The 24452-nt window shown below is 49.9% G+C and overlaps 1 protein-coding gene across 2 annotated transcripts in view; it reads left to right on the forward strand.

Moving 5' to 3' along the window:
- Positions 1-24452, forward strand: part of MYH10 (myosin heavy chain 10) — a 1173511-nt gene that overhangs the window by 483564 nt on the left and 665495 nt on the right. For both annotated transcript variants that reach the window (XM_069654592.1, XM_069654593.1), the window contains exon 13: positions 19696-19814. In XM_069654592.1, the coding sequence (XP_069510693.1) occupies positions 19696-19814 (119 nt within the window). The remainder of the gene's footprint in view (positions 1-19695; positions 19815-24452) is intronic.

The following is a 24452-nucleotide window of genomic DNA, read 5'->3' on the forward strand; positions in this document are numbered from 1 at the left end:
ATATCCTTGACCAAGGTCCACCCCCCTGACCCAGTGTTGCCATTCCATATGGCTTTACAGAGAAGGGTGGCGGAGGCTTGGACTGCTCCGGAGAGTCTCCCGGCAATGAGCAAGTCGTTGCCTAAAAAATACCGTCCAGCCAGTAGTGACCCCTGCTACTTGACTACGCACCGCACTCCGGAGAGTTTGGTGGTGCAGGCGGCTATAGCCCCAGCAAAGCAGGCGTCGTACCCTACCATCCCTCCTGATGGGGACGACAATGTTTTGATAACTGGACGAAAAAAGTGTTTTCTTCAGGGGGTATGGCTTTACAGGCAGCCAACTCTGTGTGTGCCTTAGCACGTTTCACTCACACTCTGTGGAATTGTCGTTGGCGGCTGAACATATTCCCGAAGGGGAGGGACGGGATGGTTTTCTTGCCCTCGTTCAGGATGGCAAGGATGCCATGTGTGAATCAGTTCAGTCGGGTCTGGACATGGCAGACTGTGTCAGGCGGTCCATGGTGGCGAGCACCGTGATGCGCAGATTTGCGTGGTTTGCGGAAGTCTGGGTTTGCTCCTGACGTACAAGCCCGGGATCTCAACATGCCCTTTGATGGTGTACCCCTTTTTGGCAGTAAGGCTGGCGAGAGGTTGCAGACCTCAAAGGCTGCAGCAAAATCGTTGAGCGCTGCAGTCCGCCAACCTCCACCTTTTCGTCCTAGGGGACAGCAATGGAGGGGAGGTTCCTTTCGATACTACTCATCTTTTGGTAGATTGAGGGGAGCGGCCAGTCAAAGGGGCCAACGTAGGAGTACCAGAGGTGGAAAACAAGGTACTCGATGTGCAAAAGCCATTCAGGCAGTTTCCCCTTTGCCCTTAGGCACTGCCGCAGCCGCTTCAGCTCAGTCATTAGGCCATGTCCCATGGTTCGCCGGTTGGGGGAAGGCTGGCGCAGCATCTTGTAAAATGACGTGCCATTACTTCAGATGTGTGGGTTCTGGAGATCATAGCCCACAGCTACTGTCTTCCTTTCCGGCAGAGGCCTCACGACAATCCATCAGGGAATCTCTGTTTGAAGTGTCCGGATCTGCTCCTTGCGCAGGAAATCAAATCCCTGCTGGAGAAAGGCGCCATAGAACTGGTGCCTGTAGCGGAGTGGAACAAGGGATGGTATTCCCCATATTTTTTGATCCCGAAAAAAGACTGGGGATTGAGACCCATCATGGACTTGCGTGGTTTGAACAAGCTCCTCAGGAAGGACAAGTTCAAGATGGTTACTCTCTCCCAAGTCCTCCAGGCCCTTCAACTTCATGACTGGTTGGTGTCTCTTGACCTCAAGGACGCTTACTTTCATGTGCCGATTCATCCCAAGCACACAAAGTACCTGAGGTTTGCGGTTGGCAACTTGCACTTTCAGTTTAGGGTCCTGCCGTTCGGATTGACTTCCACCCCGAGGGTCTTCACCAAGCTCATGGTGGTGGTGGCAGCGTATCTCAGGAAAGGGGGATTCACGTCTACCCCTAGCTGGACGATTGGTTGATCAGGGCACGCTCTCCCGAGAAAGTCCTGGATCATCTGTCAGTCACCCGCCACTCCCTTTACAGGCTGGGCTTCTCCCTCATCTTAAAGAAGTCCAACTTGACACTTACCCAGCAGCTCCAGTTCAATCGGAGCAGTGCTCGACACATCCCTGGGGCTGTTTTCCTCCCCTGGTGAGGGCTCATCACATTCTGCAGATGGTGAACAAGTTTCAACATGCTCAGAGTCTCCCGGAGTTCGAGTTCTTGAGGTTGCTCGGCCTCATGGCATCCTGCATTCTCCTGGTGCCAGAGGCCAGGCTGCAGATGAGATCTCTGCAGTGGGCTCTCAAGATGCAGTGGGCTCTCAAGATGCAGTGGTCGCAGTCCTCCGGCAGGATGTCGGCTCCCGTTCAGGTGCCGCCCTCGATCGCCCAGGATCTTCTGTGGTGGTCCGTCGAAGGCAATCTGATGAAGGGGGCTCCATTTTGGCTACCCTGGCCGGAGGTGACGATCGTGACGGACGCATCCCTCACGGGATGGGGGGAGCTCATGCCAACGAGTTGACAGGCAGCGGTTGTTGGTCTCTGTCGGAGTCCAGACTCCATATCAATCTGTTGGAGCTGAGGGCCGTCGGGCTAGCCCTGAATGCTTTTCTGCCGTCTGAGCGGGGGAAGACTGTCCTGATTCTGATGGACAATATAGTGGCCATGCACTACCTCAATAAAAAGGGGGGGGGCAGGGTCTCTCTCTCTGTGCAGCGAGGCGATGCAGCTCTGGTTCTGGGCCATCCAGCAGGAAATTTCGATCTCAGCAGTTCATCTGGCCAGAGACAAACGCTGTGGCGGGTGCTCTGAGCAGGCAGAGCACAGTCTCTCACGAGTGGGAGCTGGCTCAGGAGATTCTCCTGGAGATCTTCGCCCTTTGGCAGACCCCACAAGTGGATCTCTTCGTCACCAGTGTCAACCGGAAGTGCGAAAGATTCTGCTTGCGGGAATTTCCTCCAAGAGGAGCCTTGGGGATGTGTTCCTAGTGGAGTGGTCCTTCCCACTGCTGTACACGTTCCCTCCAGTCCCCGTCATTCCGCAAGTGCTGCAGAGGTTCGGTTACCGAATGATCCTCATTGCTCCGGCATGGGCCAGGAGAACGTGGTACCCGGACCTTCTCGACATGCCCATCTGCCCTCCACGCCGTCTTCCCTACTGAGACAATCTGCTCTCACGGGAGGGGGGTCAGGTTCTCCATCCAGAGGTCACGTCCCTCAACCTTCATGCTTGGCTTCTGAAAGGTTGAGGTATAAGGATTGGGACCTCCCTGAAGACGTGATGGAGGTTTTGATTTCGGCCAGAAGGCCTGCAACAAAGTCCCTGTACCGTTGTCATTGGAGGAAGTTCTTTCGACTGGTGCAGGGTGAAGAATGTGGATCCTTTTTCATGTGCCATTCCTATGGTTCTGTTTTTTTTTGCTTTCATTAGCCCACAAGGGCCTGCAAGTGGGTACCATTAAAGGTTACCTGGCGGCGCTGTCTGTGGAGTGTTCTTATTTTAAAATTCCTTTGATTTCTCAGTTTCTGAAAGGGCTCACTAATATGTTCCCACTGTCACCTTTCCAGGTGCCGGTTGGGATTTGAACCTGGTTCTAAAATTCCTAATATAAGCTCAGTTTGAGCCTTTACATTCTTGCCCTTTGAGACTGTTGACCTTGAAAACTGTATTTTTAGTTGTGGTCACTTCCGCTCGCAGAGTGAGTGAGTTGCAGGCACCTTCTGTTAAGCCACCCTTCAGTGTTCCATAAGGCCAGGGTTGTCCTTGGGGTTCGTCCTTCTTTTCTTCCGAAAGTTGTGTCGGAATTTCATTTAAGCCAGGAGGTCATTCTTCCGGCGTTCTATCCTCCTCCGCATCCTGGTAAGGAAGAGGAGAGGCTCCATAGGTTCCTATGGATCCTAGGAGAGCTTTAAGTTTCTACATCTCACAAATGCCCCGGGTCAGATTGGGCGACTAGCTCTTTGTAGGATATGTTGGAAGGTGTTTGGGACAAGCTGTTACTAAGCAGACTTTGTCTAGATGGATTATCTTGACAATTTCTGAATGTTACTGCTTGGCGGGTAAGGACCCTCCTGTAGGCTTACGGGCCCATTCTACTAGGGGTATGGCTGCCTCTACTGCCCTGCAGAGGGGTGTTCCCATTCGTAACATTTGTGAAGCAGCCACATGAGCCTCTGTCCATACTTTTGTAAAACACTACTCCCTGGATTCTATCCATGGGCAAGATTTGGCCTTTGGCAAGGCGGTCCTCTATTCTGCAATTTAATTGGGCATTCTAAAATTCTAAATTCTTTTCCCACCTCCTTACGTTGGTACTGCTGTGGCAGTCTGTCATAGATGTGGAATACGTCGGAGGAACCAATCCCTTCGAAGAACAAGTTACTTTCTTACCTGGTAACGTTCTTTCGATGGGATGTTCCGACGACGTATTCCACATCGCTCCCTCCCTACCTGCCCCTCTACAGAATTTCTTATGCGATTGCAGCTTTGGTTTCCGCAAGGCTTTCTGTACTCATACTGGCAGAAGATTGGTGCCACACGTTCTGGGAAAAACCTGCAACTGAGGCTATGGGTTTCGTGCGTCCTACTTGGGACATCTGGTGACGTCAGCTCGACGGAGGCCCTCGATGACAGCGTATCAACGTCATCGATGAAGGACGCAGACGCCGAAAATCTTCTGAAGCAGCACAGCTGCAGTGATTACCTGTCATAGATGTGGAATACGTCGTTGGAACATCCCATCGAAAGAACGTTACCAGGTAACAAAGTAACTTGTTCATTTCAATGGATCCATCAAATTTTATTAAACAAAATGGCCATTCTGTGGAATGGTATTTCGATAGAATAAATTAGATGGTTTGGTGTTAGATGGATTGTCATTCGATGGAATTACTAGATACCGATTCACCACTGTGGTGTTCAGTCAGGATTTGGTTTCTGTTAAAATGTTAGATTTGTCAATGTTTGGTGAGGCTGTGTGTCAGTAACTATATATCCCTTTTTCTTTTAAAATGCAGACATATGAGGGTATTTTCCTTGATGATGGGACTTGTAGTCCCGAAGCCCATAGGATTTACTTCAACAGTATCCCTCATTTTTTGAATATGTACTAAATGTGCAGATATTCCTACAGTGTATTAGGAAACTGTGACAAACGTGTTCAGTTATAACAAAGTTACTCACTGTAGTGACTACTTTACTCCTAGTCCATAGTCCCCTTTCCTCCATAGTTGTGGGACATTCCGTCCTTCGGGATGTGACGGGAGCACTTTGTAAAAAAAAAAAAAAAAAGCATCAAATGTTTGTTTTTGTCCTTTTATTTTTATGTGAGGCCACCGCATGTGACTGTAACCTCGTCCTCCTGAGCACTGCCCTGCGAATCGCCCCCAGTCCTTTTCTATCGCCCGGTCTGAGACCATTTAAGCAATAATAGAGGATACTTTTTAGAGTGGACGGCGGGCGGGCGTATGGAGGAACGGGGACTAGGAGTAAGGTAGTCATTACGGTGAGTAACTTATAGTACTACATCCCGTCCCCTTTCTCCATACTTGTGTGACATTCCCAAGTACACACCACAGGTACTACGGGTGGATGGAAAACCCCTTTACTGGAATAAATTCTTAAGAACAGCCTGGCCAAATTGGGCATCAGCCCTGGAGCTCAGGTCTAAGCAGTAATGCTTACAAAAAGCTGATGGGGAAGCCCACGTAGCCACCTTGGCGATGGACTCCCAAGGGACATACTTTTGGAAGCAACAGCAGCCGCTTTGCCCCGTACAAGATGAGCATGGTTGCCTTTCGGTGGTTAAAGGCCATGAATGCCACAGGCTTCTGAAATACTGAGGCAATCCATCGGGAGATGGCTTTGGAAGCCGGTTTCCCTTTCGGGTCTCCTAATGTGACAGGGTTGTGAGGAGCTTCTGAGTTCACTCGTTCTATCAAGGTAAAACTTCAGGGCTCGCCTGACGTCCAAGTTGTGTAAAAGTCTCTCAGCATCTGATGCCGGGTTAGGAATGAAGACAGGTAAGGAGATTGATTGGTTCAAATGAAAATCGGTAACCACCTTGGGCAGGAAGGAAGGATGAGTGCAAAGCACAACCTTGTGCTTGTCGAATGTGAGGAACGTATGTTTCACAGAAAGAGCTTAGAACTCACTTACTCGCCTCGCCGATGTTACTGCGATCAGAAAAGCAATCTTCCAAGAAAGGTATTTAAGATCGGTAGTGGTCATGGGTTCAAATGGCTTATGGCATAACGTGGTGAGGACCACGTTCAAATCCCATTTAGGATGAGGGATGCACAAGGCGGAAAGAGATGATGAAGAAGACCTGCAACATTTCTTTTAATGACAGTTATTCAATGAAAAAGAACAGCTGTCCGTGGACAGATAGGTAAGTTCTGCAAGACAGATCATGAATGCCCAAACCTGCAAGGTCTCGTCTCGTTTAGTTTTAGTTTCTTTATTTGTACCATGCACCTAACCCTGAGGTAAATGGGCGCCCAATGCTTATACAACGTTTCTTATATACAGTTAGATACAATTTTGGCACTAAACAAAAGAGATGCATACAGTTCAAACATAGGAAAAAGTGGAAGATGTAAGTTCAGGTCGACTGTGGTTACAGTAGGTCTAGTCAAAGATGCAGTACCAGTGTGCTAAGAGATCACACTGACTTCTTGTCGAAGAGCCATCCCTTAACTTTGGCTCTAAAGGTCCAGAAGGCCGGTTGCATTCTGATGTTAAGGGGTAAGGCGTTCCACAGTTTGGCAGCTAGTACTGGGAAGCTTGCTCCCCCTGCTTTTTTTTAGGTGGAATCTAGGCACATCAAGGTAGTGTATGTGTGTATAGGGCTCTAGTTGGTCTAGTTGGAGCGCGTTTGCTGATTTTGTCCACCAGGTATTTGGTGGCAGAGTTTGATAGGAATTTGTGCGTGATGACTAGCGTGCGGAGGGCAATTCTATCCCATATAGGTAGCAAGCGGGCATCCTGTCTGTGGCTTGAGATGTGTAGTTCTCGGTATGCTTAGAGCTGATCTCAGGGCGTTGTTTTGAAGGACCTAGAGTATTTTGAGGTTCCTTTCTAAGGTGCCTAAGTGTCAGGATTAGTCAGGCGAGTACAAAGGCAGCGAATATGGCAAGGGAAATGTGCACCCAGGAACTACGACTCAGGTATGCTAGAACCCAGGAGTGCAAATAGAGTGTGACATCAAAACCAATATATGAAAAGGGATGTGGGGTAAGCACCTGACCGCGAGGAAAGTCGGCAAGCGCCTTACCCCCAATTGCTGTTACAGGTACTGACAGCGCTAAACCCACGTGGAGGGCAAGCAATGACAGGATCTGTGTACTAACACTCTTGATGGTATTACATAAGGGAACTTAAGAACTGTACTCACGAGGACGAGATAAACCTCTTGAATGTCAGCTAGCCCACGAATCCTGTTGAAGAAACTGGGACCCCGAAAGGCTAGAACAGCAATGGAAGGAAAACTAAATACCTAAGTGGGAATAGTGTTTACAAAATAGTGAGGAAAACATAAGCATTCACACAGGAGCTAGCTACTACCGCACACCACACCTAATAATCAAAGGGAAAATAAATGCAGAAGTGCAGTGGAAAACATGGAATGGATCCTCTAGAAAGTAAGGATCAGGAGCAGGGAAAACGAAATAACCTATGCAAACTTCTCCCTACCCCTCCAAGGAAAAGACAGGAAACTAAACTAAGAGGAAGGCTAAGGCAAATGGGTAACAGCAGCAAAGGACAGAGTCAAAGAAATATAGAACACAGACAAACTGGGCTGCATCTAAAAGGGGAAAGCACTGAGAATTGCTGCCTGCAAACAGAGGAAGACAAAAAGGGAAATCAAGGGAGCAGAAATCAATTAGCGCATGAATCCGAAATTCAGGGCGGAGGAAACAAGAAAACAGGAACAAGGAAGTAGGTACAAAGGCAAGGAACCAGGAACCAGGGACTAGTCAAAAACAGGAACACTGCAATCGATGACCAGCGCTGGACTGAAGTAAGACTGAGGCTTTTAAAGCTGCTTAACGAGCACACGCCTCGGGTGTGCTGATTGCTGCACCTGCCTCCACAGCTGTTACCTATCCTCCACCCAACCTTGTGTTGCAAGGGCGGAGGTGGAGCAGTGGGCCAGGCATTCTGGGAAGCATAGTCATTTGGTTAAAGAAGCATGCTGGCTGCCAAAAACCTGGAATGGATCCGGAAGGGAAGTAGCTGGGAAAATAGGGATTTAGCGCTCCCAAATCATCACAGCACTGTAGCATAAAGTTCGGAGGAAAAGTCCAGTAGGGAATAAACCCCAAATCATGCCCCCAAATGGTGGGAACGGGAGCGAAGGGAGCGAGTCGTGACAGTATACCCCCTCCTACGGCCGGCATCGGGTGCCCGCCACCCGCACGAGACATCTTCTTTCCATGATGGGAGTGCTTTTTCTTTGGAGGTGGCACTGATGGAAATGGTGGCCTGTGGGCAAAGGCAGATGGACTTCCATGATAGGAGTGCTTTGTCTTTGGAGGTGGTACTGATGGAAACGGTGGCTTCTGGTGAGGAAGAGACTCATGGTTCGAAGAAAGGCATGAAGGACTTGCAGGACCAGAAGCAGAGTTGGAAGGTCCAGGAAGCTCAGTCACTGAGAGTGGACCCTTATAAGTCTTTGAGGAGGGAGGCAGGCTGGTGCAACATGCCTTAGGCAATGGTAGAAGCTCTGTTAGCCTTTCTGCCGAGAGTGGACATGCGGGAGGTGAGGAAAATGCTGGCTTCAGGAAAGGTTTATGCTCAGCCATTAGAGAAGGTGGTGGCTGAGGTAGAGGTTCAGATTTCCTTCTGTCATCCATCTGGGAAAAGGCTTGTGGTTGAAAGTGACTAAGGTTTGACTGCACATGTTCTACGCCTTGGAGACCTGAAAGTCCAATGGGTTGTACAAGGCTAGTACTCCTGGTGACAGTCGTGTAGCCACTCTGTTTCACGTGGGATACCACAGCAGGGATGTTTGGCATCCTGATAGGATTGATAGACGCAGTACTTGGTATTTCAGGCAGACTTGCAGAAGGAGCAATAACAGACACATCTTGAACTGCAGCAGTCATTCCCTTCCTTTGGCTACTAGCACCCGACTGGTGCTTCTTGGCGGAATTCTGTTGCACAAGTCCTGTAGGTAATACGCCGGTCTGCACCACCCCTTGTGCACACCCAAGTGAGTGGTTCTGACTCACCACTTGGTCCAGCTTGATGACTCTGAAGCGGGAGCTGGCAAAAGTCTCAAACTCTGATGCTGCATCTTTAGGAGGCTCTGATGCTAAAGTGAAGCTGTTGGGAGAATCGTCTTGTGGAAAAGGCAGGCATTCTGGTGCTCCTCCTGAAGCAAAAGAAAGGCAGGCTAGACGTTCATCGACTGTAAATGGTTGGGATTCAGGAGGAATCGCTGGAGCAGAAGAAAATACAGCAGAATCTGATGGTGTAGACAGGTATACCTCTGATATTGGCAGCGAGGCTATGCAGGATACAGGCGTCTCATGAACTGAAGGCAAATACTCAGTATACTCCGGGACTGAAGACATGCTCTTTTGATGGACTACCGGAGGCTCTAAAGCTGAAGGATGATCTGCAGGATGAGTCACTGTAGCTGAAGACAGGCAGGTCAGGGGAAACCTTGAGGCTGAATGCATGCAAGCTGTAGCAATCTCGGTTGCTGGATACAAACATGTCCAGGTCTTTGGGACTGGCTCTTGAGTAAATGGCAGACATGGCAGCGGTTCATTGGTTGAAGACAGGTGTGCCAAAGATGACTGCAGGGCTGTGGGTTGAATCATAGAAGAGTCAATGGTTGTAGGAGGACAGACAGAAGTCTCATAAGTTGACAGACCCATCGGTGGCTCAGGAATGAAGGGCACCTTTAGGGCAGTAGACTCCTTGGCACCAGTAACCAAAGACTGAGCTGTACCCTTGCAGTCCCTTTCTTTAGTGGGTGACACAGAGTCTTTTTCTTTGTAGAAGTCAAAATCAATCAGTGGAATCACCATAGTAAAGTCTCTGTTAATCAGGATTTCGTCTATTGTCCATTCCTCTGTTTTAGCTTCTGAAAGAGGCAGATTATCAATCAACAGTTCAGGAACCGCCTGACGGTTCTTTGGTTCAGTATACTGTGGAATGAGTCCATCAGAACATGAAATCTGTACTGTCTCTGACTGTTCGTATTGATCAGAAGTGGCAGAAGGAAGAGTGAACCCAGAGGTAACATTGTTTTCCACATCAGCTTTAACATCTACTTCAGTCTCAGCAGCTGTATCAAGAGCAGGGCCTAAGCCTACGGTAGTGACTGAATCTGTGTATGCCACCATTGTGGATTGTGTTTGGAATTCAGAAGCTTGTATGTGTGCTAGCTCAGAATTATGACAAACTGCTACACAGGGTATTTTTGGTAAAGGAGTGGCTTGTAACTCTTCAGCTAACTGCAATCCCTGATAAACAGCAGAACAATTGTTAGAACCTGTGCCTAGATTAAGCGCTGTGCTAGACGAAAGACCTTCACTCCCAATAGATCTAACATATCGACAAATATCATGGTTTACCAAAGTCTCTGCACTTAGGGGCTGAACAGTGTTCACTTCCTCCACATCAACAGATAAAGTCTGAGGTGTATTCAGTAAAGAGTGTAAGGTTTTATTTTCCTCTTGTGCAGAAATGAGTTCTTGTCTTAACTCCTCAAGTTTAGCTCTTAGCATGCCCTGCATTAACTGTACATCACTATCAGTAGGCACAGGGGGAAGCATAGTGGCATCAGGGCTGGATCCTGCACTAGCAATCTGGATGTGCATCGATTGTACATTGTCCTCTACTGCTTGCAGGTTCTGTGATTTATAGTTTATTTTTCCAACTTGGTCTGTGTTTCCCTTAAACAAACTATTGACATTAGACCTCTTGGCATTAGGGACTACAGTATGTACCTGTGCAACGGAGTATGCGTTAGACTGAGGGTAGAAAACAGAGGTTATGCAAGAAACCCCTCCATTCTTTATGTTGGTATCATGAAACTGTTCTATCTGAGGTGAAGCACAACTGGAATCATGGGGTTCAACAACAGAGGTACTCTCGTATAATAAGTCTAACAGTGTGTTGTTTTCTGCGGCTAAGGCTTGTGCTGACATAGAATCGGGATCAAAACCAAAGATAGAACTAGGATCAGGCCATGTAGGATGTGCCATCCTATGGGAAAAATACTTTGCACGTAAATGCCCATTCGTGACAAGGAGTTCATTGGAGTCAGGACTAGTGATTTGATTGTCACAGGTAAATGTAGGGGAAGCTTTCTGTACAAACTTGTTAGAGGCCTTGCTGCCTTTCTTTCTTAAACTTGCCATCTTCAATGGGAATTTTGGGCTGGTCATACTGTCAGGATTAGTCAGGCGAGTACAAAGGCAGCGAATATGGCAAGGGAAATGTGCACCCAGGAACTACGACTCAGGTATGCTAGAACCCAGGAGTGCAAATAGAGTGTGACATCAAAACCAATATATGAAAAGGGATGTGGGGTAAGCACCTGACCGCGAGGAAAGTCGGCAAGCGCCTTACCCCCAATTGCTGTTACAGGTACTGACAGCGCTAAACCCACGTGGAGGGCAAGCAATGACAGGATCTGTGTACTAACACTCTTGATGGTATTACATAAGGGAACTTAAGAACTGTACTCACGAGGACGAGATAAACCTCTTGAATGTCAGCTAGCCCACGAATCCTGTTGAAGAAACTGGGACCCCGAAAGGCTAGAACAGCAATGGAAGGAAAACTAAATACCTAAGTGGGAATAGTGTTTACAAAATAGTGAGGAAAACATAAGCATTCACACAGGAGCTAGCTACTACCGCACACCACACCTAATAATCAAAGGGAAAATAAATGCAGAAGTGCAGTGGAAAACATGGAATGGATCCTCTAGAAAGTAAGGATCAGGAGCAGGGAAAACGAAATAACCTATGCAAACTTCTCCCTACCCCTCCAAGGAAAAGACAGGAAACTAAACTAAGAGGAAGGCTAAGGCAAATGGGTAACAGCAGCAAAGGACAGAGTCAAAGAAATATAGAACACAGACAAACTGGGCTGCATCTAAAAGGGGAAAGCACTGAGAATTGCTGCCTGCAAACAGAGGAAGACAAAAAGGGAAATCAAGGGAGCAGAAATCAATTAGCGCATGAATCCGAAATTCAGGGCGGAGGAAACAAGAAAACAGGAACAAGGAAGTAGGTACAAAGGCAAGGAACCAGGGACTAGTCAAAAACAGGAACACTGCAATCGATGACCAGCGCTGGACTGAAGTAAGACTGAGGCTTTTAAAGCTGCTTAACGAGCACACGCCTCGGGTGTGCTGATTGCTGCACCTGCCGCCACAGCTGTTACCTATCCTCCACCCAACCTTGTGTTGCAAGGGCGGAGGTGGAGCAGTGGGCCAGGCATTCTGGGAAGCATAGTCATTTGGTTAAAGAAGCATGCTGGCTGCCAAAAACCTGGAATGGATCCGGAAGGGAAGTAGCTGGGAAAATAGGGATTTAGCGCTCCCAAATCATCACAGCACTGTAGCATAAAGTTCGGAGGAAAAGTCCAGTAGGGAATAAACCCCAAATCATGCCCCCAAATGGTGGGAACGGGAGCGAAGGGAGCGAGTCGTGACACTAAGTATACTGTGTTACAATAGAACATTTTGGAGAGCACTGAGGCCCTGGCTGGAATGATGCAACTGCTGGACGATAGGAATGCTTTACAAGCATTGACAAGCTTGATAGTGTATGCAATGGCAGATGCCGTAGCATTCACCTGTTTTTTGTGGGATAAAGTGGAGTCCAAATATACTCCCATGTTTTAATTTCTTTGGCCACCTTTATCTGGTTGCCATCGAAGTTGATCGAGGCATAGCAGGCATCAAGTTTGTTGATGCGTGTTTTGGAGCCAACGATCCAGAGCTCGGATTTTTCATCGTTAAGACAAAGGCAATGTTCTGCCATCCAACCCTGAATTTCCAAGAAAATTTAGTTAATCCGTCTAGCATCCTCTTGATAGCAGCCTGAGAGCGTGATGAGAACCTGGGTGTCAGCGTAGTTCGTGTATGTGACACGCAGGTTGTCAAGACTGTCAGAGGAGCTTAGTAAAGATGTTGTAGAGCATTGGCGAGACGCATGAGCCTTGTGGTATGCCACAGTGGATGGGATTGGGGTCTGCTGCAGCAGAGGGAGCAAAGACCCAGGTGGTGCGGTTGCATCCAGGAGGTAGCGTTGCTCGAGAAGCCAGCTGCTGAAGAGAGATGATCAGTGAGGATCTGATGGTCAACAAGATTAAAAGCTGACAATAAATCTAGCAGCAGGCCAAGTTTACAGTTGTCCTTATGAACACACTGCACGATCTGGGCTTCTCGCTCAACCTCAAGAAGTCACAGCTGCAGCCTACGCAGACTATGAAATTCCTGGGACTCAATTGGGACTCGTGCTCCGAGAGGGTTTTCCTGTGGGAGGACAAAATCTCGACCATCAAGAGGGCCACCGCCCACTTCCTCAGCAAAAAGGTGACCTCGGCATGGTGGTACCATCATCTCCTGGGTCGACTGGCTGCGGTCCTGTTAGCCGTGCCGCACACAAGACTAAGGATGAGAAGGATTCAGCTGCACTTCGCAGCCTCATGGAATCGGGAGTGGAGCTTGCAATCCAAGATCATCAACATTCCTCCATCTCTCCACCCGGATGTAACCGGTCCATGGACTGCAACCTACCGATGGGCAAGCCCTTTCGGCCGCCATCTCCACAGGCCACCATCACCAAAGACTCCTCTCTCGAGGGCTGGGGAGCCACCCTGGACGATCTCTCGGTCCACGGCACCTGGACTTGAGAGGAGAAGGAATACCAATTGGTTGAAGCTGAACGCCATCTGGCTAGCGCTCGGAGCATTCATCCCACTTCTCAAGGGCAAGGTTGTCCTCATACAGACAGACCGACAACTCGACCAGCGTGTACTAAGTTAACAAGCAGGGAGGCACCAGATCACCTCCTCTGTACAGACTGGCGATCAGCATGTGGGAATGACATATACCTCTCGGCAGTCCACCTCCAGGGGAATCCAACCTGGAGGCGGACAGGCTCAGCAGGCTGGCAGCAAAGTGGCAGCAAATCAACCTCGTTATTCAGGAGATCTTCAGCAGGTGGGGTCACACCCAAGTGGATAATTTTGCCACCTTGCACAACAAGAAGTGTCCCCAGTTCGCATCCTGGAAGGGTCAGGCCCCCGGCTCTCTGGGTGATGCATTTCTCCTCTAGTGGAACGGCATGAAGGCAAGGCAAGGCAATTTGCAAGATCAAGGAGTCTCACCGACTCCCCATCATTCTGATTGCCCTATGGTGGCCGGCCAGGCCATGGTTTTCGGAGGTGCCCCCTATAACCCTCCCGACGGGCCCAGCACATCTTATGGCACAGCAGGGGGGGGAAGAATAATCATCCACCCTGTGCCAGGGAACCTAACCCTCACAGCGTGGTACCTGAGCAGGTAGCGCTTCGGCACCTTTGCCTCTCACAGGCCAATCTGGAGATCATACAGGTGCCCAGTACAAAAGCAAATTGGCCAGATTCTGCCACTGGGCAGACTCCAAGGGAATTGACCCCTTGGCCTGCAATTTGGACGACGTGCTCTCCTTTTCGGCGCACCTCGCTCATTCGGGCGTACAAGTGGACACCTGCCGTACATATCTTGCAGCCATTAGGACTTACAGGAACTCAGAGGAAGGCATTTCTTCCTCCTCCAACCCTATCGTCAAACATCTGACTGGTCTCGCTAGGCTCTACCCGCCCGTCAAGAGACCGCACCCTGTGTGAGACCTTATCATAGTCTTGGGTGCCCTGGCGCACAAACCATTTGAGCCAATGGCGTCCGTGGACATTAGGCTGGTCACCATCAAGACGGCCTTACTAGTCGGTCTTACCTCGGCTCGCAGAGTCAGCGAGATCCATATGCTGGTCGCCTCTGAACCATATACCACCTTTCACAAGGACAAGGAAGTCATGCGGATGCACCCGGCATTTCTGCCCAAGGTTCCATCTGCATTTCATTTGAGCGAAGAAATAGTCCTTCCTATCTTCTGCAGAGTGCTGCACTGCCTGGTTGTCAGGCGTGCCCTAAAATTCTACTGGACAGGACCAAGGGCTTTCGCAAGTCGGACGCCCTGTTTTTCACTTTCGGCGGCTCAAGGCCAGGCTATCAGACCTCGAAGGCCTCATCTCCATCTGGATGGTCTCTGCCAACAAAGAAGCATATGAGGGCCAGCACAAGCCTCTCCCAGCCCACATGCATGCCCACGCAGTCAGGGCCAACGCAACGGCCATCGCTTTCCAGCGCCATGTACCTTGGCAAGTCATAAGCAGGGTGGCCACTTGGGCCTCTCCTTCGGCTTTCTGCCAGCATTACTGTTTGGATGCCGGCTCTAGATCCGATGCGGCTTTCGGACAGTCGGTTCTCAGGAACCTATTTCCTTAAGGAGGGTCTCCTCTCCACCCTGGGGCTACATTCAGTTGTAATCGCCCATACAGTATGGAGGAAGTGACTAACATACTCTTAGTCCATAGTCCCATTTCCTCCATACGTCCAACCAATCCCCCTCCCCCCTAATAATACTGGTGTCAATAGACAATGTTAAATCTGTTGTCGACGCATCTATGGGACTGAGGTGTGGCGCCGGAGGGCGGAGTCAGGGCACCGCATGATCCCTGTGCTGCGCCCCCTCGCGCCTCTAAATTTAAAAGAGAAGGTGTTTTTTTGTCTGGTGAAAAAGGTTCCATCTCCCGTCCCTTGGAAGGGAAGCCCATACAGTATGGAGGAAAGGGGACTATGGACTAAGGGTATGTTAGTTACTACGGTGAGTAATTTATAATTTCTCTGCACACCTCGCCCACTCAGGGGTGCAAATAGACACCTGCCGCACAGATCTGGTGGCCGTCTGAGCTTACCGGAACTCAGAGGAGGACGTTTTTTCTTCCTCCACCCTGGTGATTAAGACATTTGACTGGCCTCACCAGGCTCTACCCACCTATCAAGAAGCCACACCCCGTGTGGGACCTCAACACTTTTGAGCCAATGGCGTCCACGGACATCCGGCTGGTCACCATTAAGACAGTCCTCTTGGTGGGTTTTACACCAGCATGCTGTGTCTGCGAGATCCAAGCTCTTGTGGCTTCCGAGCCTTACACTACCTTTCATTGGGACAAGGTGGTCCTTGGAGCGCATCCCACCTTCTTGCCTAAAGTAGTCTCTTCGTGCCACCTGAATGAGGAGAGTACTGCCCACTTTTTTTGTAGATCCCAACGAGGCTCAGCGGTTCCTACACTGTCTGGATGTTAGACGTGCTGTAAAATTATACCTTGATAGACCCAAGAGCTTCCGCTAGTCTGAAGATCTCTTTGTCACATTTGGCGGGGTCAAGGCCAGGATATCAGGCTTCTAAGGCCTCCATCACAAGGTGGATGGTGGCAGCCATTACGGAAGCCTATGAGGGACAGCACAAGCCACTTCCGGCACATATACTGGGCGGCCACTCGGGCCACTCCTTCGCCATTCTGCAAGCACTACTGTCTGGATGCCGACTCTAGGTCAGACATGGCGTTCGGACAGTCAATTTTAAGGAACTTGTTTTCTTAAGGAGGGTCACCTCTCCACCCTGGGGCTACATTCACTTGTAATCGCCCATGCAGTATGGAGGAAAGGGGACGGGACGTAGGAGTATGATACGTTAATAGTAACTAACATACTCCTAGTCCATAGTCCCCTTTCCTCCCTACGTCGCACCATCCTCCCGCCTAATAAAATCGGTGTAATTCGGCATTGGTAATATTGTCGACGCGTCATTGGGGACGGAGTAGTGGCGCCGGTGGTTGGAGTCGGCGGAACGCATGCTCCTAGGGGCGTGCCCCTGTGCGCCTCTCAATTAAATTTAAAGGGGAAGATTTTTGCTGGTGAAAAAGGTTCTGTCTCCCGTCCCTAGCGAGGGATACCTCATGTAGTATTGAGGAAAGGTGACTATGGACTAGCATCTACAGTGAGTAACTTATAATTTGCAGCACATGCTCGGCCAGCTGCGAGGAAGGGGACTTCCTGGCATTGCTGGATCTGGAGGTCGCTTACTTCACATCCCCATCCACAAAAAGCATCGCATATTCCTGCACTTCGTGGTACAGGGAAAGCGCTAACCATTTCAAGGCTCTTTCCTTCGGACTGAAGTCGGTGCCCATGGTGTTTACGAAGTGGTTGGCACCAGTGACGGCCCATCTGTGAATACAAGGGATACATGTGTACCCGTACCTCGACGACTGGTTAATCCGTGCCAAGTCAAGAGAAGTCGCTGTCGAATACACAGAAAGGGCGGTCCAGCTGCTGACGGATCTGGGGTTCTTTGTGAACTATCCAAAGTCCTGCTCGACTCCATTGCATAATGCACTGTTCCTGGGGTCCAGGCTCAATACGGTCCCCTGCTTGGCGGCCCCCTCGTAAGAGAGGATAATGGTCATGCCGGGCAAGGTGCAATGCCTGTTGGCACTGAAGATCGCTAAAGTGCGGACCTTCGCTGGAGGTCTGGGGAGCCCAAAGCGGACGTCTCCATGACAGAGGTCTGTGGCCCCGGAGGAGAGGGATCTCCACATCAATGTCCTAGAGCTGTGGGTAGTGTTCTGGGCTCTGAAGTCGTTCCTTCCGTCCCTCAAGGGCAAAGTGGTATGAGTCTTCACGGACAATACCACCACAATGATCTGCATCAGGAAGCAGAGGGGAACCAGATGCCCAGCACTCTCCAGAGAGGCGCACTACTTGTGGCACTGGGCCGTCGCCCAGGAAATGTTCCTCATTCCTTTCCACCTGGTGGGAGTCGAGAACACCATTGCTGGCTCCCTCAGCAGGGAGCTACGCTCTTGGCACGAGTGGGAACTCCGGCAGGATCAAGTGGACAGCCTCTTCCTCAGATGGGGCAAACCCCAGATTGATCTGTTTGCGACGGTGGCAAATTCTAAATGCCGGAGATTCGCCAGCAGGTTCCACCCGGCAAGTAGCATGAGGGACGCATTTTCCTTCCTGTGGGAAGGCCTCTTCCTGTACGCGTTCCCTCCATTGCCTCTCCTGCTGCGATTCATCAATGCAGGATGATCCTTGTCGCCCTGGCCTGGCCGAGGCAGATTTGGTACCCGGACATTCTCAGCCTGTCAACGTTGCCGCCAGTCAGCTTCCAGTGGTCGCGTATCTGCTCTCCAGAGAAGGAGGTGCAATCTTACATCACGACCCAGGATTGCTGAACCTGAAGGCTTGGCTCCTGCCATCTTGGAGTTCGGAGAGTGGGAGTTGCCGCCAGACTGCAGGAAGGTCCTTGCCAGATCGTCATCGACTAAGTGCAAGGGGCACAAATGGAAGCGTTTCGCTACGTGGTGCCGATCACAGAAGATCAACCCTCTGAGGGTCACGGCTTCACAGATTCTTCCGTACTTGTTGTCCTTGGCGAAGGCGGGGCTGATGCATGCCTCTATCAAGGTGCATCTGGCGGCTATCTCCTGCTACACCAGGTCTCCAGGCCAGTCTTCTCTTTGGTCCTGCCGTCTAGTCAAGGATCTCCTCAAAGGACTGTTTCGATTGTTCCCACCGGTGAAAGCCCCTACCCCGGCATGGGAACTCAACGTGGCACTGACGAGGCTTATGGGGGGCTTCCTTCGAGCGTATGTATCAGGCCCCTCTCAATTTCCTTTTGTGGAAGAGTGCTTTTCTCGTGGCCACCACCTCTGCCAGCAGGGTAGGTGAGATCCAGGCCCTTTCTTGTAAACAGCCTTATCTGACTTTTCACGACTCAAGGTTGGTGCTGCGGACGCACCCCTTCTTCATGCCAAAGGTTCCGTCTGAATTCCACCTCAAGGAGCCTTTGGTGTCGCCTGTATTCTTTCCAAAACCTTTGTCGCTGGCTGAAAGGACTGTGCACTCACTGGATGTGGCTCATGCCCTGAAGTTCTATGTGGCAAGCACAGAGTTTCCGGAAGACATCTCAAATATTTGTGAACTTTGGTTCTGTGAACCATGGGAAGGCCTTGTCCAAGGCTTCCATCTCCAGGTGGCTTTCTGGCTGCATCACACACTGTCACCGGTTGGCAAACCGGCCACTGCCTGGCCATCCGAGAGCCCATTCCACCAGATTGATCGATGCAACGACAGCGTTCCTGTCTGGTGTGCCCCTGCTGGCCATCTGCAAGGCTGCTACGTGGAGGTCCAAGCATACCTTCACAAGATTCTCCGACGGGGATTCCAGAGAGGAGTCCAGGGTTGGCCAAGCAGTGCTATGCAACCTGTTCGCTTGAAGGTGAGCCTGTTCTGGAGTTAAGAGTATTTGCTTCTGTTGAGCTACGCCACCTCCTGTGGTTGTGTAATGTTGTACTGCTATGTATTCTTTCTTCATGAGCATGTGAATCCATGCCAGACCCCATGCTGGAGAAGGAACACGTTACTTTCCTGTAACTATTGTTCTCCAGCATGGGTCTGGCATGGATTCACATGCAAACCCTCCCTCTTCTTGGTCATACTGCCACTTTGCGTGCTACCAAATCTGCAGATGGCTGCCAGAGGAGGGGTTTACGGAGAGGGCAGTCATTGGCTGGGACAGAATGACCCATAGCTCAGTGATTGATTTATAAGAGAAAGACATTTTGTAAGTGCTGGAGAACAATAGTTACAGGAAAGTAACTTGTTCCTTACCATCTATGTCCTGTTGAAAACCCCTGTATTAAAATCACTGATGTTTCTAGTATTTTTATCTGAACAAGTCCATTCAGTTTGTTTTTTTGAGTCCCATCAACAGCTTAGTTGGTATTCCACCATATGGCGTAATGCTCTGCTTTCAAGGCTTTTACTCTTCTTTACCCTCCACCAAACCTTATAATCTTTGTTTTACCTTTCTTTCCACACCCCAGACCCCATCTCCTGTACCTCGCCTTGCAACTCTCTTCAAGCCCCCCACTCTCGAAAACCCTGCTTTTTTACTTTGCTCTGTACAGTAGTGATTAGTATCTACTACTTGCGTATTGTATAATATACAAAGCACTACTGAGTTGAGGTTGCTAGCTAATTTATTCATTTACCCTCTCTAGCGGCACAAAAACTCTGTCACCTGCTGGGAATAAATGTCATGGAATTTACTCGAGCGATTCTGACCCCTCGCATTAAAGTTGGACGGGACTATGTCCAGAAGGCACAAACTAAAGAGCAGGTACGTTCTGGTAGATAAACCTGTATTTCTAGATGTAAATGCTGTGATCTTTTTGACAAATGGACAATTTTCCACAGATTCCCTGGGAAACTACTGTGATCCACATCTTTCGAAATAGGAAAAAGGGAAAACTGCTCAACTCTATCCAAACTCCTATACTGCTAGATGTTGCTATTGCTGACTATGCATGGCAACTTCAACCACAGTTATTTGTGTTTTTTAATCTTTGTTAGTTTTGAGATGGCAGGTTTGGGGCACATTTTGAAACACTATTATTGGTGTAGATCTTTATCTTGTAACCTGAGGGTGGAAGCCGCAGACCTTCCATACATATGTCCTTCACACTCGTCAGATGACCTAGCAGCAAGAATTCATGAAATAGGTTAGGCTCCTGGAGAGCATGTATAGCTGTGGACCTGCACTCTTCTCCCCCCGACCCCATCTGTTTGCTGGCACGCTGTACCTAAGTAAATATCGTCAGAGGTCTGTTGCCCAACTCCCTGTACCAGACTGCTTTTTTTTAAAATCATTGTACTTGTGTACCCCAGTACATATCTCCATCCCTGTTGACATCCAGCCCCCTTTCCTGCTACCAATATCCTATGTCCTTAATAGGGGGTCTTGCTCATCCCAGACACTAGTCAAAGGCTGACAACATCTCCATATGTCTTTTTTCTTCTTTGCCTGCAGAAAGAGTGCCCTTGGTTGCCCTGTGCACCCTGCAATGTGCTCTAGCCTGCTTCTTCTCAACACACTCTTGCAGTCTTAAGAGGATTTTCTCAAGCCCATGGTTTGTGTGTGCGGGCACTTTCTCAGATCAAGGCAAATCTGAAATCCTGAGGTTTTTCCATTCACCTAGCAGCAGCAAATGATTAATCAAACAAGGTCAGTTCTTAGGGTGGCCACACCCAGGTATATGAAAATACTAGCAAAAAGTGCCTGTACTCTGCAGAGGTTCTGTAAAGAGACATAATAACACTCTCAATTGTTGAAAATCAATGATCATGTAGGTCACTGTTCTGAGTCGCTTATCGCTTTGTGCTTTGCACACTGAAGTAAACTGTACTGAGAAACGGGCGTGTGCAATGCGTTGCAGGGCAAATATCTCAGAATCTGTGCGTCCAAGGGCATTGAAACGTGGATATGAAGGCCTTCTAGTTTTGCTCCTTGCGTCGAGATGCTTAAAATGAGCTTTGCGAGGAGCTTCTACGACCACATTAAAGTTTCGCGGATTGCAACCGTCTCGTGTGTGAAACGGCTGAAATCTGGGGAAAAGGGGTGGAGTGTCTAAATGTCATGTAACCAATACTATCCAGGGGGTCTGCACAGGTAACTATGTAAAATTTGGTGCACATTGTTTGAACGGCGTGGAATTGTATAGTGAACAAAATTAACAAACTTTCTACTTTATATCTATAGTGAAGAGATAGAGATGCTTTAAACCTCTTTCTAAAGTTAGGTAAGCTGTTCAGCCATTGGTTAATTATGACCATCGATAATGAATAGATGTGGATGTTAACACTCAATCTACAGACTGGTACTTCCCAGAGGGATTCAACCCTGAACAGCTGAAACCAATCGGTTTCCCTGATCATTGCTAAGGCATGAATGAACGCTAGGATATGTTTGGACTGTTAAGCAGATTGCAGCTGGGACCCAGAGCTGCACCCCTATGACCCCTCTTTTTGCTTGCACATGTAATTGGAGACTGGGGCTCCAGCAGGGTTGCACCCGGGCTACACATGCCTGATTTTGTAGTGCCACACTGCTGGTAATTGCCCCCGCCCCTCCCTACTGAGGGCTGACATTGAAAATTGGGTTGGAACCTGGTTAGCTCTAAACTACAGATACCAGAATTCCTTGCTGCTACTGACTGGTACGTCCCAGAGGGATTCAACCCTGAACACCTGGGGGGCGCTGTTGGCAACCAACTGATGTAGACGTAGTTCTCTGCTGCTCCATCTGGGATGCCCATAATCCTGCAAATATCCTGTATTATCCCGAATTAACCTGGTTTAAAATATAATTCCTCAGAAGCAGTGAGGACGGACAACATCCTGACGAAGATTGGGGGAAAATCGGTGCTCCCTTGTGGCAGATACTTGGACTAACAGCTGAGGCGGCTTTGCGCGGGAGGGAAGCCGAACGATCACCCAGGCCGCCATTTTCTTTTGCTCCGGTGGAACTCGTGGGCTGAGACTGGGAAGCCCCTGCACCGGCAGATAGGAGCCTTAGGTCTGGCACAGCACAACAGTGTGGTCACTGGACGGAGGAGTGGTGGGACATCTCACGGGTGACAAGTGGCAACTGGGGCACCCAGGCACACCGAAGCAGTCGAGAACTGGTGCCGCAGCATAAGTAAAGGGGACACCCAGGACTCTGGAGGGTGGTGCCCTTGACATATCGCCTGCATAAACAGGGCTGGGGGAGGATTGGAACGGGGAAGACCGGGGCCCGGTGGGCCACAGTGTGGACAAGAAGAGTCCCACAGCATTGAGGAACCCACGGAAGGCATACAGTCCCCCCTCCCCCAGGGACCTAAAGTAACCAAGGACATCAATAGTGACCCCGGTCTCCCCCCCGCCCCGTTACATCACCATGGTAGAAGCTCGGGACCCGTGGGAGATACTCCAGTTCCTGGAGCCGTGGGTCAGAGGCACCCCCTGAATAGGGCAACACATGCTCCTCAAAACTATAGCACAGAACAAAATGGACAAGTACACCACGGCCATCCCGGCAAAGGTCCCCGCCACCAACGACCACGGTGGGAGCGGCAATCCAACCGGCTAAACAGGCCTGGAGCTGTCCCTCACAGACATGACTGCTATGGGGAGTCTAGGACGTCCGTGGAAACGAAAATAGACGGGCTGTCCTCCAAGGTCTCCTTCCTCCGCCAGGACCTGCGGAACCTGTCATCCCAAATGGGGTAAACAGAACGGAGGATCTCTGATGCTGAAGATACGGCCCAGAGAAAACCGCGCACCAAGAGGGGAGACCGGCTCTGCCACCCCGACCCGGGGGTAAACACCCATCCCAAGTATGGACAGCACGGAAGATAATTCACCCGGGGGAAATGGAAAGACATGAGAATCGTCAGGCTACAGGCGGACCCTCAATGAGCCAAGCGGTTCCAGGAGAAGGGGCTTAATGTTCTCCTTGCCCTTTCTTCCAGTCTTCATAGGAAACGCCTAACTCATGGGATACAAACACCCAAATGGGCAGCCCAGGACGGATAGTTGGAGCAGTGATCTAACCCCCTGGGGAGCTCCCCGTACAAGTTCTTATGGTTCATAGTTGCGGTTTGGGTGACAGGTGCTTCCGGTTGGGGGGTGGGAGGGAGTACAGGGTAGGGGAGTTCACGGATGTTGGGCAGCAAACACCGCAAAGCATGATGCTAGGTCGGCGGGTGTTGAAGGTGCCACTTGCGCCGGGCTGAGAGATCCGACGTTTCGGATACTAAAGAATGCTCCAGTTCATAAAGTGCAACCTTCTGGTGGGGGTGGGATGTACGGCGGCGGGGCCTCGAGGGGTTAGGGCGGGAGGGACGCAAGGTCCATATGATCCTCCATTCAGCATTTTAACAGACCGCAAGCCGGTCGGTTGTCTTTGCTGACCTGGAATGTGAACGGCCTGGGCTCAAGCATTAAACAGAAGTTAATATTGCAGCACCTTAACAGACACTCCCCAGATGTGGCCTTCCTTACAGAGACCCATTTGGTGGGAACGGAATGTGGGTTTTTCAAGAGGTTCAATTATCCAGTCATACCAGGTGGGATTCTCAAGGGGCGCCAGGGGCGCAATGATAATTTTTCACAAGCGCATCCCCTTCCAGGTAAAAAAGGTCAGAGCCGACCCTGGCAGTCGATATGTGGTCATGCTGGGTGACCTATGGGGAGAACGGTGGGGTCTTATTGCGGCATATGCATCCCCTACACTCACAGGGGTCCTTCTCCATGACTTACAATCAATATTATGGGAGGAGAGAGCGGAAGTGTGGGCCCTGGGCGGGGGACTTCAATGAAGTAATGGAGGTTGCCATGGATCGGTCACACAGGGGGGCCACGACCCGATTGGGCCAAACTGCACTCCATAGATTCACTGACTCCACAGGGCTATATACCTGGAGGACCCTACACATGAACGAGTTGGGGTTCTCGTTCTATTCTCACACGCATAAAACAATGTCTAGAATCGACTATATTTTTATCCCTCCGCTCATCCCACAGACTTATATCTGCAACCCTCCTGGCCAGGGGTATCTCAGACCACTCTCCCCTACTAGTGACCCTAAAGAGCAAACGACAGAAGCCGGACACCACCTGGTGCTTGAACACATTACTTGGGGTTCCCAGAAATAGCGGAAGGGCTGACGAATAAATCCAACGAATACTTCGAGCTCAATGAGGGCTCTGTGGATTGTTCAATCACGATCTGGGAGGTATATAAATCCGTCTTACGGGGAGAAGATACTTCCTTGGTGACCGCCCATCGGCGGAACCACATTCGGGAGCTTACAGAAGCGGAGGGACAGGTGTCCGAACGAGAGGCACATTTCTTGGAACTAGGCACCAAGGTCTCAAAGGAGGCCCTGGAAACGGCACAAGAGACCCTAAGAAATCTGGCCTTAGACAACGCTCG

The sequence above is a fragment of the Ambystoma mexicanum genome, chromosome 3q, assembly GCF_040938575.1.
Source record: "Ambystoma mexicanum isolate Mex_15411 chromosome 3q, UKY_AmexF1_1, whole genome shotgun sequence".
In the NCBI taxonomy this organism is placed as follows: Eukaryota; Metazoa; Chordata; class Amphibia; order Caudata; family Ambystomatidae; genus Ambystoma; species Ambystoma mexicanum.